The 16,609-nt window shown below is 35.6% G+C and overlaps 1 protein-coding gene across 2 annotated transcripts in view; it reads right to left on the minus strand.

Annotated features, from left to right (window-relative positions):
* The window catches only part of LOC150109502 (NEDD8 ultimate buster 1-like), a 261,500-nt gene that overhangs the window by 37,496 nt on the left and 207,395 nt on the right, over positions 1-16,609 (minus strand). For both annotated transcript variants that reach the window (XM_090408663.1, XM_090408656.1), the window contains exons 15-16: positions 16,276-16,362; positions 11,169-11,319 (exon numbers count right to left, since the gene is read on the minus strand). In XM_090408663.1, the coding sequence (XP_090264789.1) occupies positions 11,169-11,319; positions 16,276-16,362 (238 nt within the window). The remainder of the gene's footprint in view (positions 1-11,168; positions 11,320-16,275; positions 16,363-16,609) is intronic.

The raw sequence follows: 16,609 nt of genomic DNA on the forward strand, positions 1-16,609 counted from the left end.
AAAACTGAAGATAAAGATATTCTGGTTGTTTGGATATCAATGGCAATATCATATTAAAAATGAGGATATTAGGAAAGAACTTGACATTGTCAGCATCCAGGAATGTGTTAGCAGAGCTAATCTCAGGTGGTATGGTCACTTAAATAGAATGGGCGAAGAAAGATTAGCAAAACAAGTGTTCTCTGCCAAGTTGGCAGGAAAACAACCCAGAGGAAGACCAAGATATAGGTGGATTGATATGGTACAAAGTGCCTCAGACGATAGAAATATAAGATCTGATAATGTTGGAGTCTTGACAAGTAACAGTTAAATTCTGAGTGGTTAAATTAAAGATGGTAAGGAATTATATTCGTGTTTAATCCTTTATCCAAGTGTATTCAAAGTTATGTGTGAAGTATTTTAATGACTAGGCTACTCGTATATAGAGGCTAATGGCTCCACATTAATTGCCTTAGTATCTCATAATGCAAGGCACCCATCCTTTTTGGATGTGTATAAACAAGAATATAATTTCTTGGTATTTTTAATTTATGACCGAGCAAAAAAGGTTTCAATATTTGAGTGATACTTGCAATATTTGCAGATCCCTAGCCTGATCAGTTTCTTCTAGCATAATCTCTCCCTTTCCAGTATAATATGTAACTGGATACATCATCTCAATGTGCATAACTTTACATTTACTAATACTGGACTGAATGACAGCAAATTTCCACATGCCCATAGTTCCAGCTTATTTAAATCATTCTGCAAGCACTGCATGTCAGTCACATTCCATATTATTTTGCTTATATTTGCATCATTATCAAATTAACATAAAGATTGAATAGCAATGGCCCAAGGACCGATTCCAGGAGTACAACATTTTTTGATATCTGTTACTTAGCCATCCTCTTATCTAAGCTAATAGTTTATAATCTAGTCCCCTATAGTATAATCCTCCAACTTATAAACAGTTTTCCAAGCTGCATCTTGTCAAAACACTTAGCAAGTCCAAAATCATGGTGTATCCATTGCTCTTGTCTAACTCAACAGAAACATTATTATAAAATGTTAGTAAGTCACTCATACATGACCTTCCCTTAGTGAACCGATGCTGTCAAAGTATAGATTATCTGTTGACCTATTTCTGTATGCAGCATTTAACCAACTTTACAAAATTTTAACCACAACCACTCCAGGAATACTGATAAATCAATCTTTAGAGTTAATAGTTAGTCACATCGGTCTTTGTAACATCTTTATGCAATGAAATTATCACACATTCTTTCCACTCCTGTGATATCTTCCCTGTTCTTAGGCCCAAATTATATAGTATGGTCAAAATAACCAGTTCAGCTGAACTCTTTTTTGCATCCCTGTGAATATACCTTCAGCCCCTATTGCCAAATTCTTGTACATTTTGTGCAACAGCCCTAGTATCTCCTCCTCATATAGCTGAATTTCTTCATCTAGTGAAGAGGAAGTAGTGAGCTCAATGTTGCATAAAACAGATTGGCAGCTTTTAGAAAATGGCCTTCATTAGTTAAACAATCTCTTCTGCATCTGTCACATTTATGCCATCTATTGTAATTCAGCAGTTATTCTATCGTATTCATTCTTCTTTTACTTGCAGCATAACAACAGAATTCTTTTAGGTTTTTCTTTAGCTTGCAGTTTTCATACAATTCTTGTAACTCTTCTGGTATGTACCTTATAAAATTTTCATAAACGAAAAGTAATGGTCCACACAGTATTCATTCCACATCATCTTTGACTTAAGAATCTCTTGTTAAATAAGATTGAACATCCATTTCACTCCCATTCTATTTATTCTTCAAACTCTAGGGACACTATACTATATCACTGATGTATTTTTTAATACTTCTCAATATATCAGTTGATACCATGGGGATGATCCTAGTATTCTCCTCAGTTGGTAATAATTTCCTGCATTGTAGTTCAGCATGTAACCATTACTGAACAGCCATACACTTAGCCCAGGGGTTTTCAACCTTTCAGACAGTGTGGGCAGCATTAAAAATTTCAATGAAGTCTGTGGGCCACTAAGTTATACTGTGGTATTTAGAATTGTAAGATGCTTTCCAGATTCACAAGGAACGCTGTGCATTTGATACATAAAATCCTATAAAAATAAACAAACTCAGCTTTAAGAGGTAGGTAGGAGTCAGATTCATGATAAGTAAATACAATCAATACTTGAAAAATGATAATTTAATGAAGAAAACATTCATTTTTTACAATGTCAATGGGCAACTTGGCAATGCTTTTCCTTAACCAGCTTGTCGATGTTGGCATCAATGTTGGAAGTCACTACGCGCAGAGTATTTTCAAGATATTGGTTCGTAATCTGAGTTCTTGTTTGGGACTTCATATGCCTCATTCTGGAGAAGAACTGCTTACATAAGTATGTGCTTCCTAACAAAGTGCACATCTTCAAAGCATGCCGGCAAAGATTAGGGAATGTGTCCTCAGAAACGTAGTCTTTGTAAAATGTAAGCAAGGGTACATTGAATAATTTTTCTCTCAAAGAAGTTATTTTGGAGTTCAAACAGCTCCATTTGTACTGAGCCTGGCATTTCGGCTGAGTACAAATGACACTGAATGGCATTGAAAATAAATCTACAGAAGACTGTTGGTTACGAAAATCATTAAATCTCTCTTCAAACTCACTTCACAACACGGCTAATTTTGTAGCGTATTCATCAAGAGATGAACAGTTGGACTCAGTGAGAAGTTAAGTCTTTTTTTGCAAGTTGTGCCTCGCAAGTTTGAGCTTGGCCACAAAAGCTTCAATGTGATCAAACAGAGTAAGCACAGTTGATCTTTGGATTGTAGCCGTGTATTTAGGTCATTCATATGCAACGAGATGTCGGTCACAAAGGCAGTCTGTCATCCCCTTTGGATCGTTAAATTCCGCAATCAGATTCCCCTTGGTTTGCATCAACTGCTGTATTTTGCTCCTTAAGTCAAAGACTCTTAAGAACCTTCCCTCTGCTCAACGAATGCATATCACTATAATAAATCACATCACCGTGATCCTCTTCGTACTCTTGGAATTAACGATGATTCAATCCTCTTGCCCTAATAATGTTCACAACAGTCACAATAACTTTCATGTCATTCTGAAATCCAATAGTTTTCATGCACAAATTCTCCTGGTGGATTAAACAGTGGTAATGGATGAAATCTTTTCCTTCTAGTTCTGGTTCTTTCCCTAGCAGCGCAACAAACCCTTCGTCCTTTCCCACTATAACAGGAGCACCATAAGTTACCACACCCTCGAGGTTGGTTAAGCTGAGGTCGAAACGCTGGAGCGTTTTCTTGGCAGCTTCAAGAATATCAGTGTCTTTCATTGTTCCCTTCATAGGTACGAGTGTTAGCAGTTCTTCTGTCACATTGAATTGTTGATCAATGCCACGGACAAAGATAGCCAGTTGTGCGATATCCTTCACACCTGTGCTCTCATCTAAAGCAAGTGAATATGACGTAAATTTGTATGACCGTTTTTTTAAAGTTCCTTCAATTGGCAAGTTCTTCAACACGTCGTGCTGCAACTGCCCCAGACAAACTTGGTTTTTTAAACACTTCCTTATTATTTGGGCACAGAATATCCCCAGCAGTGATGAGACACTCTTTCACAAACTTGCCATCCAAGAAGGCTTTTGATTTTTTAACGATTTTTTCAGCTATTACATAACTTGCTTTGATGCACACTTTGCTTTCTTCCCTCTGCCTTTTAAACGTACCCTGCTGGCATTTTAAATCAATTTGGAGATGGTTCACTTTGTCCACATGAAGCCACCCTCGAAGGTGATCAAAATTGGATGCATGCTTTGTCTCATAGTATTGTTTTATATTGTATTCTTTTGATATTGACACCGACTCACGACAAATTAAACACACTGGCTTATCGTCAATTGGCACAAAAAAAGTACAAATTGGTCCACTTTTCATTAAAAACCCAACAAGAATCACTTGATTTGAGCTTTTTTACTCGTAGACTCCATAGTGATGGAAGGTGAATCCAAAAAAATGATCCAAAATGGCCATGTAATGGTTATTATCCACTGAACATGTCTCGCACTAATGTAAAAAGTCTGGCAATATAAAACCACAATAGGCTATGGCTGACACGAAGAACCTGCGTGCACTTATACACAAACATATCACACTGTTCACGACTGACTGTGGATAAGATCCTCTTGTATTTATATGAAAATAATGAAGTATCGAGAACCTTCAAGATGTATCCGGAAGGCACTAGACAGCGCACTCAAATGAACTACTGCTTCAGCCATCTACCTGCGTCGTTAGTACTAGTACTTAAGTACTGCTTGGCACTGGTAGATGGCTGAAGAAGAATGTCTATTTAATATTTATTTTTATAGGATTTTATATAAAGTATCAAGTGCACAGCGTTTCTTGTGAATCTGGAAAGCATTGTACAATTCTAAATCCTGCAGTATAGCTTAGTGGCCCACGGGCTTCGTTGAAATTATTTTTTATTTAATCATGTTTTAATGTTAAGTAGTTATTTTTTTAAAATGGCTGGCGGGCCACAAGTGGCCCACAGGCTGTGCGTTGAAGACCCCTGACTTAGCCACTCCCCAGGTTAGTACATAATCCATATATATCATTTTGTTAGACTCCATCCCATACCAGATAGCTTCAAATTCACTGATACATGGAAATTATTACTAATATTAGATATTATTAGTAACTAATATTATTGAAATCATGGCTTTCTACCTTTACTGGTAGAAAGTAACTCAAATAATCTAACATCACTCCATCTCTCCCTTTACACTCGATAACAGTTAGTATCTCTCTCTGAGAGCCAGTCTCAGTAACATCACTAATCTGAGACCACAACACATTCAGCAAGGCAACAAAACTGAATCTCTTTGATCCTGATACTCCTTGCATTTGTGTACAGACATAATAAGTTACTTTCAAGCTTAATTTTGCATATTCACCTCTACAGTTTCTGTGATCCATTTGGACAACTTTTAGATCTCTGCTCATATCTAATGCTTCACTTATACAGACATCCTAGTATGTACTTAATAAGTATGTGCAAGGACGTCTGTGATTAAGTATATTCATATCATTAACATAGTTGCATAACCGAGCTGCTCTTATATACAGATTCTCACCACTCCACCCATCATGATCTAGTTCCCCTGACTCCCTGTATTACATCTCATACCAATAAATATGAGGGTGGACTGAAAAGTTCTCAGCCTAACAATGAAAAAACGAATTTATAATTTCAAAATTATTTTTATTTTTCAACGTAATCTCACCTAATACATTTATTCCAGTGATGCTCCAGCACCATTATCCCATCCCTGTAGTGGTTCTCAGTAAGATCTGCAAAATACCACTCTACAGCGTTTTTCTTCAAATCAAGAGGTGACTGATTCGAAGAAAAACGCTGACCAGCGAGGAAGAGTTTTAGTTTTGGGAAGAGATAGAAATCAGAAGGAGCCAAATCTGGGGAATAGGGTGGATGTTCCAACAATTCATAGTGCAAATCCCTTAAGTTTCCCATTGCCAAAACACCTTTGTGAGCAGGTGGATTCTCCTGATGAAAGATGATTTTTTCTTCTGCAAATCGAGTCTCACGAATTTTTCTGTCTAGTCTGGTTAAAAGATCAGTATAATATTCCCCAGTTATTGTTTTACCCTTTTCAAGATAATTAAACAAAATGCCTCTAGCATCCCAAAATACCAATGCCATGACCTTTCCTGCTGATGGAACCAACTTTGTCTTCTTTCAATGGAAGAACCTGTAGAACAAGAAAATATTTCATCTATTCAGATAGTTTTTAGTGAAGATGCAAATTAAATTTGGAAATAGACAACAGAATAAGCAAAGCTGATATGGTGGGAAGTCAGTTGAATAAATTTATATGGAATAAGAGATAAATTAGCCAAAACATTAAACTAGCAGTATAAGACAGTGTTCAATCAAATTTAAACTTGTTTATATGAGAGTTGGGTTAGAAATAAATTGCTTAATCAAAGATTAGGTATGCTTTCTTCTTTTCGTTCACTGCCTCTTTAACATCCTGTGTCCATCATGGAGTTCTGATCTTTCTATCCTGCTTTCAATCAGGGCTTCTGACCTAATGTCCAATCCTCACCTTTTCGTGGTGCACCCTGTTGGGTATCTACCTGAATACTGAACGAATGAGGATGGGCTGGCAATTTGGAATTTAGCTGACCAAATTGTATTCTTATTGGCTTAAACCAATATAGAAAATGATGGTACAACATGACAAAATTTCATACCGGCTGGGGCGTTGGCCAGTTAAAAAAAGAACCCCGTTGTTTACACCAGGGAACCAGGGCAAACAGCGAAAAGTCAGCTACTGGAACAAATCTGAAAGTACACCCCAACTCAATATCAGAGTTAAAGATCGGTACTATCAACATAAGAAGACTGAATGGCAAAGAAATGGAGATAGCTGAGGAATTAGATAAGTACCAGATCGACTGAAACAAAAAAGACAAAAACTGGTGAGATCTTTCTAAGCAATAAATACAAAATGTTACATTCAAGCAATGAAAATCAAGGAAAAGAAGGAGTAGCCATAGTATTCAACACAAAATATGAGGCTAATCTTCTCGAATGGCAGGCAGTCTCAAGTAGAGTGATGTGGACAAATATCAGAATGGAGAATTGGACAATGAGACTTATTTGTGCCTATGGTCCCACAGAAGGTTCTACTAAGGTAGAAGTGGAGGAATTTTCTGATGCCTTAGAGAAAGCAACTGACACAATGAAAAAGGAAAAGTTCATCCTTGTTGGTGATCTAAATAGCAGAGTAGGAAATGATTGTCAGACATACAAAAATATTTTAGGAAAATTTGGGGAAAAGAGCAAAGCTAATAATAATGGCAAATACCTGTTGGATTTCTGCTCAGGACATGGACTAGTTATTATTAACACCATGTTCCAACATGAAAATGTGCACAAATTCACATGGAGACAAGAGGCAAGGAATAAGAAAAGTTTCATTGACTATGTTATTTAGTTTGATAGTGATGTTTTCTCCCTGGTGCAGGACACCAGAGTGTACAGAGGATTTAACATTGGAAGTGATCACTATTTAATCTTGAGCAGGATAAAATTGAATTTCATATTGAAAAGAATAACATGTAAGAAAGTTTTAAAGCAAATAAAAGTTGAGCAGCTTTCAGATGTGAACTGTAGAGTAAAATACAAAAAGGTTTTTGAAGAAAAAAATGAAAGAGTTTGAGAACAGGAACAAATTCTTGAAGATTCAGTGGCAAGTCTTGAAGAAAACCCTGATTGATTCAGCCAGAGAGGCATGTGGTGAAGTTGTCTGCAAGGATAGAAAAATCAGAACTCCATTGTGGACACAGGAAGTTAAAGAGGCAGTGAAGGAAAAGAAGAAAGCACATCAAAAGTTCCTGGCAAATAAGTCAGTTTGTGTTCATAACAGAACATAGAAACAAATGCAAGAAAGCTAAACACTGTGTAAAACTAGCTAAACAAAAGTCATGGGAGGACTTTGGCAAGAATATAGAAAATAAATATCAAGAAGGTGGTAAGATATTTTGGAGGTTGTTGAAGAAGCTTAGAAATGGAGGAAAGAGTGCTGTAAAAGGAGTTAGAGATGATAAAGGTGACATGAAAATGGGAGACAAAGATATCCTTGAAGTATGGAGTAATTACTTCGAAAAATTGCTAAACGAAACAAGCAGTGATAGTACAGTGGTAAAGAACACTCAACAGCATATAGTCAGGAATACATATCCATACTTGAAGTAGAAAAAGCCATCAAAGGCTTGAAATGTGGAAAGGCAGCAGGAGTAGATGATATTCGACCAGAAATGCTAACGTATGGTGGTATAAAAGTCTTACAGTCGCTGCACTGCATAGTTCAGAAGGCGTGGACAGAGTGACGAATTCCCGATGATTGGAGTAGAGCTCTCATAGTACCCATATATAAAAAGGGAAATAAAACTGAATGTGAGAATTACAGAGGTATTTCCCTACTGAGTGTTCCTGGTAAGATTTATGCTCGTATACTTGAGAAACGGTCCAGAAGAATTGCGGAAGAAAAGCTTGGTGAAAAACAAGCTGGATTCAGGGCAAATAAAGGCTGTCAGGATCAGATCTTCACTTTACGACAAATAGTCGAGAAATCATGGGAATATAACAAAGATCTGTATTTAAGTTTTGTATCTGGAAAAGGCATATGACAAGGTGCCAAGAGAGAAGCGATTCAATACGCTATAGTTATATGGTGTCAATGGGGCATTATATCAAGCAATACTTAGTCTTTATTTGAGTTGTAAATCAGCCGTTAGGATTGAAGGAAGTAAAGGAAGATGGTTTAATGTTAAATCTGGTGGGAGACAAGGATGTACATTATCCCCTCTCTTATTCATTATCTATATGGATCACATTATGAAGGAAAGTGGTATTAAACATGATATCAGAATTGGAGATGTTAATGTCAGCTCTTTGCTTTATGCGGACGATGTTATACTTCTAAATAAATCTGCTACAAGTTTGCAAGAGTCCCTGACTAAATTGAATAACTGCTGTAATAGATATGGTATGAAGGTCAGCAATAAAAAGACAAAGACAATGAAAATAGGTAGAATCACTGAAATGTTTTAATTGTTCCACAGGTTCTCACTTGTGGAACAATTAAAACATTTCAGCTATTTAGGCACTATTTTTAGTGAAGATGGTAAATTAAATATGGAAATAGACAATAGAATCAACAAAGCTGGTATGGCAGGAAGTCAATTGAATAAATTCATGTGGAATAAGAGAGAAATTAGTCGGAACACTAAATTAGCTGTATACAAGACAGTGTTTAAACCAGTTTCAACTTACAGATTTGAGAGCTGGGTCAGAAGTAAAACACTTGACCAAAGACTAGAGACCGCAGGTATGAGAGTTCTGAGAAAGATTAGAGGCGTGAATAGATGGCCATCAATGGCAATATCATATTAAAAACGAGGATATTAGGAAAGAACTTGACATTGTCAGCATCCGGGAATGTGTTAGCAGAGCTTATCTCAGGTGGTATGGTCACTTAAGCAGAATGGGCGAGGAAAGATTAGCAAAACAAGTGTTCTCTGCCAGGTTGGCAGGAAAACGACCCAGAGAAAGACCAAGATATAGGTGGATTGATACAATACAAAGTGCCTTAGAAGATAGAAATATAAGATCTGATAATGTTGGAGTCTTGACAAATAACAGACTGATTTGGAGGAAAATTGTAGATAGGAAGTTAGTAACGATGTAAATTTTTCATGTAGTACTATCATATCCTGTACACCCCCTTGAGGGTACATGTCAGGAATTTGATGATGATGATGATGATGATGAAGATTAGAGACCACAGATATGAGAGTCCTGAGAAAAATGAACACACGGCATCAATAGCAGAATCATATTAAAAATGAATACATTCGGAAGGAACGTGACATTGTTCACATTCAAGAATGTGTGAGCAGTCCAAAAAATGGTGGTATGGTCACTTCAACAAAATGGGAGAAGAAAGGTTAGCAACACAGGTGTTTGATGCCAAGACGGCAAGAAAGTGACCCAGAGGAAGACCAAGGCCTAGATCTTGATTGAGTCAGAAGTGCCTTAGAAGTACAAAATGTTAGATACAACACTGGAGTGCTGACAAGTAATAGACTAATTTTGAGGAAAATGTTTGATAGGAGATTAAAAATAATGTAAACTTAATCATGTAGGGCCGTCATAGTACTTGAACACCCCTTGAGGATACGTATCAGGAAATTGATGATGTTATCCATATAGATAATGAGTAAGAATGGAGATAGTGTGCACTCATGTCATACATCTGATTTTAAATCAAACCATCTTTCTTTACATACTTCAATTCTAGCTGCTGACTTACAACTTAAATATAAACTATGTACTGCTCTTTATAACAATTCATTTACCCCATATAATTTTAACATTCTGAAAAAAAAAAAAGCTTTTCTTTTGGCACCCTGTCATATACTTTTTCCAAATCCACAAAACTATAGATCCTTCTTATATTACCACAATTCTTCTTAACTATTTGTAATAAAGTGAAAATATTATCATGAAATTTCTATTTGTGCTGACACCCAGCTTTCTCTTCCCCAAGTTTCTTTCTCTTTCACAAATTTATTTCTTCTCTTTTCAAGTATGCATAAGTTTTATCTGGAACACTTAGTAAAAAGATTCCTCTGTATTCTCATTAGATATAATGTGGATAAAACTGAACAGAGAGCGAGCCTATGTAGCTCAGTGGATGTGGCGTTTGCACACCATGGCACTTGACTGCACAAAGGAAGACTTGGTTTCGAATCTAGTCGGCAACTAGAAGAAATTTTTCTAAGCCTTTTTTTGATCAGTTCCCGAGTTAGTCGATCTCTGGCATGGGCAAGTGGGTTTTTTTCTCCCAGAAACTCGGGTTTTTTGTCTCGTAAACTCAAGAAAATCGACCGTAGAACCCATGTTATTTCAGACATTAAATACGAGTGTTAGGGACCACGAGATGGCAGCACTTGTTGAGCCATCTCTCTTCACTGCGTACTGCTTAATTAGTGATAGCCTTGGGCCAGCTATCTCTGATTGGGTACCAGTGGAGATTGAACTACCCACTCAGTCTCCAAAAGTTAGATAGGGCTAAAACGGTCTCACCTACTCCCTATATAGGGGAATAAAAAGGCGTTAGCTGATTTTTTTTTTTTTTTTTTTTTTTTTTTAAACTGAACAGTTCACTAGCATCTCTAGCTCAGCTGGGTGTGAAAATTGTCCTCTGGTTCCAAGTCCTATGTTTGAAACTTCTCCAGGATATGAGAAACACAAGGACTTCATAGCTGAAGATGAAGTAGCCAGTTTCACATGGAAATGCCTAGGGACTTTCTTCCCCAGAAACTTAGATCTCTTTCTCTCACAAAACAAACTAGCCAGAAAACAAGGACATATGTAACTGACAGACAAAGAAAGTAATGCAGATAAGATAGCCACACTCTCATACCATGGAGCATGACACTGAGGAGGACAAGATGAATACTTTACCCAAAACCACCACTAATTTAGTAGTACACTATTTTCACATTAAAATAATATATTCTTCACTTATAAAGAGTCAATACATAATACATACCTTGTCTGGAAGATGAGCTGTTATTATTATTGTTATTATTATTAAAAATGCCTTTTTCGTGTAAAAGTTGATCTGTTGCCTTCTCAACAATTCCTTTACATGCTTTCAGAGCACGACGAGCCATTACAGGACTGAAACCTAAACTGACCAACTGAAGAATAAAATTATTAATTAATAATAATTCATAAAATTTCTTTAAAAAATTTAAATGAATTTTTCATATAAAGTCACGTCTCACTATAGCAAAACACCATTACAACATATTTACTCGTTATATAAAAGATAATTAAAATGCTGAAACAAACTTCAAAATCAGTTAACACCTTTTTGTTCCTGTATAGGGAGTATGCGAGGCCGCTTTAGCCCTATCTAACTTTTAGAGACTGAGTGGGCAGTTCAATTTCCACAGGTAGCCAATCAGGGATAGCTGACCCAAGGCTATCACTAATTAATCAGTACGCAGTGAAGAAGGCGGCTAACAAGTGCCACCATCTCATGGTCCTTAACCCTAATACTGAAACGAACTTTGACATGTAAAACTATTATGTACAGGCCTGGTCTCCTGGTTTCTTTTGCAATTCTGATACTGTGGAAAGAGTGCAAAGAAGAGAGTTAAAAATGACTAGGATTGAACAGGGTGTCCCAAAATTCACACAAGAAGTAATTTTGATAGAAAACACAGGTTTTTAATTAAAAATTGTAATTTCTTATTGATTCATAAAGTATACAGTATAGGGTTATGCATGGAATAGCATATCGGGTAAATGGCCTCCACGGCTTTGCTGGCACATACGCACTCTTTTGTCGAAATTTTCCATGACCGTTTTGCATAAATGTGGCTGCATTTCGTTGATACAGCGCTCAATTTCCTCCTTCAAGGCGTGGGTGGTCGTGGGCTTGTTGGCATAAACCTTAGACTTCAAAAAATCCCAAAGAAAAAAGTCGAACGGCTTTAAGTCACATGATCTGGGCGACCAATTCTGATCACCAAAACGGGAAATTACACGACCAGGAAATGACTCATGCAGTAATTGAATTGTTTCTTGGGCTGTATGGCATGTGGCACTGTCTTGTTGAAACCACATGTCGTCCACATCCATATCTTGCAATTTAGGCACAAAAAACTGGATTATCATGTCGCGATAGCGAGCACCATTAACTGTTATTGCCTTACCAGCTGCATTTTCGAAGAAGAATGGACCAATGATGTCTCCAGCCCAAAATCCGCACCAAACAGTGACACGTTGTGGATGCATTTGTTTCTCAACAATCACTCGTGGATTTTCTGAACCCCAAATGCAACAATTTTGTCGATTAATGAAGCCATCAAGATGAAAATGAGCCTCATCGCTGAAGATGATTTTGTTCGAAAAATAAGCATCCACTTGTTGTTGTTCCATAATCCATTCAACGAACTCTCTTCGCTGTGTGTGGTCATTTTTAATAACCCTGAACTGTCAGCTGTCACGCTGTCTTTTTTTTCTCATTGGCAACACTTTACCACACAAATGGTGCTAAATTTAAATCTTGCGTGAATTTTGGGACACCCTGTAGAATAATGATTGTGAAGACATTGAGAATTGTAGACTGCAGATGCTAGCAAACAGGAGAAAGAGGGAAGATATGATTAAGACTTACAAACTTCTGAAGGTTGTTTATACAGAATTTCAGCAGATGAAATTTTTCATTTTATGAAGGGTGGAGAAAGGAAAAGAGGGTATCCTTGGAAACTGAGAATGAAAGCCACCAAGAATGGGATGATATCTAGATTTCTCTCTCATAGAGTGGTGAGTGATTGGAATGGATTGCTATTGGATGTTCAAGCAGTATGAATGAATTCAAGGACAAGTATGACAGCTGGTGTGTGTAGTATGCAGCCTCCCTCGAGTCCATGAGTCTCTCTTAATAATAATAGCTTATTATATTATATATATAAATATATATACATATATTATCAAACTATTGAAAGCCTCTAACTACAGTCTTATGGGACTGTGGTCAGGGACTTTCAATCTTGTTTAAAAGAAAAGGATTCTAACACTATAGTATTACACTATAGCACACTATTATAACAATCTATTTCTGCAGTTCATACGAGTTTGTTATAGTAAGAGTTCAATTCTGTTAACAAAAAAAAAAATTTAAAAAAATGTCAACTTGAGAAATAATAAAAATAAATTAAAGAAGGAGGTTGTGCATCTTGCTATACCTGAACAACAGAGAGAGAGAGAAAGCAATTATACCTCTGATCTCACTTCTATATAGTTTCCTTTCTTCTTTTGCAAATTTTATATCATTATACTTGATCAGTGAAGAATGTATATGAAGATTTTATATGAAAGTTTTTATGCTACATCAGAAGATAAATTATATAATAATCTTTACTTTTTATATCATTGTAATCAATCTTTCATTATTGGTAATAATCAGAGCTGTATGGAAAAAGTTCAATTCCACATGTAGGAATTTCTGATTTCTAAGCCAAAATGTATACCAGCAACTTTGATATTGGATGCAACTGTTTAAAAGCCTGCAAGTAGGGTGTAAAATCAGGAGTGGGTGGCAAAAAAGTTTGATGCCACTCCCCACTATTTTTTTTTTAAATGGAACGAATCAGATAAAGTGTGCTTCTACTGTACAAAATGAATTAGAATGGAACAGTGAAATGCAATACTCATCCATTATTATGAGAAGTAAGAAATTTATCAGTAGTTAACTATTTGGATGTTGAACAAATGCAGATATACTAGCAAATATGGGACTTAAATCAAACTGTATTTCTATACTGCATGCAGACATTATGTGGTGATAGGCCTCTACTATTTTCATCATACAACTATGGCGAATAGGGCAAACCAGTAAAATCCATCTAAATAAAAAGTATACTTTTTTTGTATAAGATGATTTATTCAAGGCATAAATAAATCATTTCATACTCGAGATAGTGAAGAAGTAGAGCAATTTTCTTAATCATTAAAAATGGTAGTTGATATAAAGAAAAAGTCAAAAGAGGAAAATCTGTGGTTTAGATCTTGCTGGGGGCTTAAACTACTGAACAGAAATTACATTCTAGGATTCTGCTCAGAATGGACAAGTCATTACTAACACCATATCCAACATAAAAATGTGCATAAATTCATGTGGAAGAAACATCAAAACAAGAAGTCTTATATTATGTTATTGTTGATAATGATGTCTTCCTTATCAGCAGTTTGATGTAATATACAACAGTGTACAGTTTTGAAAAAGAAAGTCACCACCACTGGCTTGTGTTGAGGATGAATATGAATGAGTAGTATCCCATTGAAAAGATAAATATGTTGCAATTTTTGAATATAATCAAAACTGAACAACTCTCAAATGCAAAATGTATGCTCAAGTATAAAAATAATTTTTTGGGAAAAAAAGCCAATAGGTTTGAAAACAAGAGCATTAAAGCCTGAGTGACAAAATATGAAGAACACACTGAACAGGAAGCATGTAGCAAAAGTTGCATGCAGAGACAGAACAATAAGGACTCCATGATTGACATAGGAAATTAAAGCAGAAGTATATGAAAAATCACATAAAATTTTCTTGGGTAACAAATCAGCATGTGTTTGGGGGGGGGGGGCAGAAATATGCTAGATTATCTGTCAAAAAACATGTAATCTACCCATAGTAGTAATGTACTACAGGTGTGAGATAAAAACCTACTTATATATTATTAGTGTTTATTAGTCTGAAACATGAAGTGGAAATTTTATCAGTGATAAATAAATAACAAATTTATGTATTAATGATCATTTTCAGAGTTATCAGTTTAAACAATTTCTTCTATGCTATAAAAAATGCTGAGAGTAAAAAAATCCAAAATGGTATCTGCTGAAGTTATCTGACTTATTAAACATATCAACAAAAAAGTTTGCTGAACAGGAAAACAAGACTTACTTAAACAATGAGCAGAAGTGATAAGGCAGGATGGAAAATGCACTGAATGCTTGTAAATGTATTTTGTTAAATAAAATAGGCTAAAATACAAGTTTTGCATATAAACTTTTGAAATGACTTATTTACTGAGGCAAGTGATATTAAAATTGGTTTAAAACATCAGATATTAAGCTCTTCACTTATGCAGCAGTCCATAATTCTCTGAAATAGATCTACTACATTTTCAAAATTTAATTCACAAACACAAGACTAATAAGAAAATAAATAATATATTTACTTAGTTTCTGATATTTTGCTAATTTTCTAATTTTCCCAGTTTGTCATAGTATACAAACAGCGACAATTAGTTAAGATCCATTAACATCAACATCAGAGAACATAAGAAATAAATTCAGAGCCATTGTTATGACAAATCAGGATTAGTAGACCGTGCCCTGGACACTCCCCACAGGGGAAAGAAAAAAAAAAGGGGGGGGGGGTTCATTAGAGGGGAAGGAAACAAAAGTGCTTCTAAAAATCATTACAAGTCAAAGAGACTGTTTCTGGAATCAGCAGCAGCTTGAAAACATTTCCCAGTCATTTTAATCCAATTAATATGACGAATTTTAATCATTAGGACAGAATATTTAAGACAAACTGCAAGGAAGTCACTGCTCTCGAGAAGTAGAGATTTCTGCTGTAATAGATACTTAAGGCATATTATGAGGTAGTTGCTACTCTCTAAGTAAATAAAATGTACAGTCCTGAAGTATCTTCAAGTGCAAACCACCGTTTGTATACAGCTGATTCTCACTATAGTGAACTCACAGTGACCAAAGGAAGTACTTTGTGTTACAGCGGAAGATATGCTCTAATGAATTTTCATTAAAATAGCATCAATACAATGCAGACTTTGGATAGGACTTACTCACTACAACAAACTACTGAAAAGTTCTGCACTATAATGGTGTTTGGTAAGCGAGATATATATGCTTTTGTATAATATAAATGAAACTGAGAACATAATATCTCATCAGAATAATAATATTCTATTCAACCAAAAAACACCAGAGTATGAATTTCTGATTCAGCTTAGGTAATTAATATACTGGCAACAATGTATATGGCCATAATGAACATTTGTAGATATCTATTTGCATACCAACTGAGACAGTTAACTAATAATGATAAAACATACTTGAGCGATAAATTCTTCTGGAATATCTTCATCATCAAATTCTTCATTTTCTGTTGATCTCAATAACTCTTTCTGGTCTTGAAGTAGCTTAAAGTATAAGACATCACACAATAAATCAATCATTCTTTATGCTTATCTGCTCACATAAATAACACAAATTCAAAGCAGTTTCATAATGGTTATGAAGCTGCTTTGAATATGGTTAGCCATTTTCATTTCAGTAATGAAATTTTAAACATCTAATGAAAAAAAAAAATCAATTTCTTGCTTCATCTGTGGAAGACAAAGGTCTTTTATTTGTCAAATAATTTAACTGCATAATGGCATTTCACAT

Source organism: Typopeltis vanoorti, chromosome 2, assembly GCF_054136105.1.
Source record: "Typopeltis vanoorti isolate ZY-2024b chromosome 2, IOZ_Tvanoo_1.0, whole genome shotgun sequence".
NCBI lineage: Eukaryota > Metazoa > Arthropoda > Arachnida > Uropygi > Thelyphonidae > Typopeltis > Typopeltis vanoorti.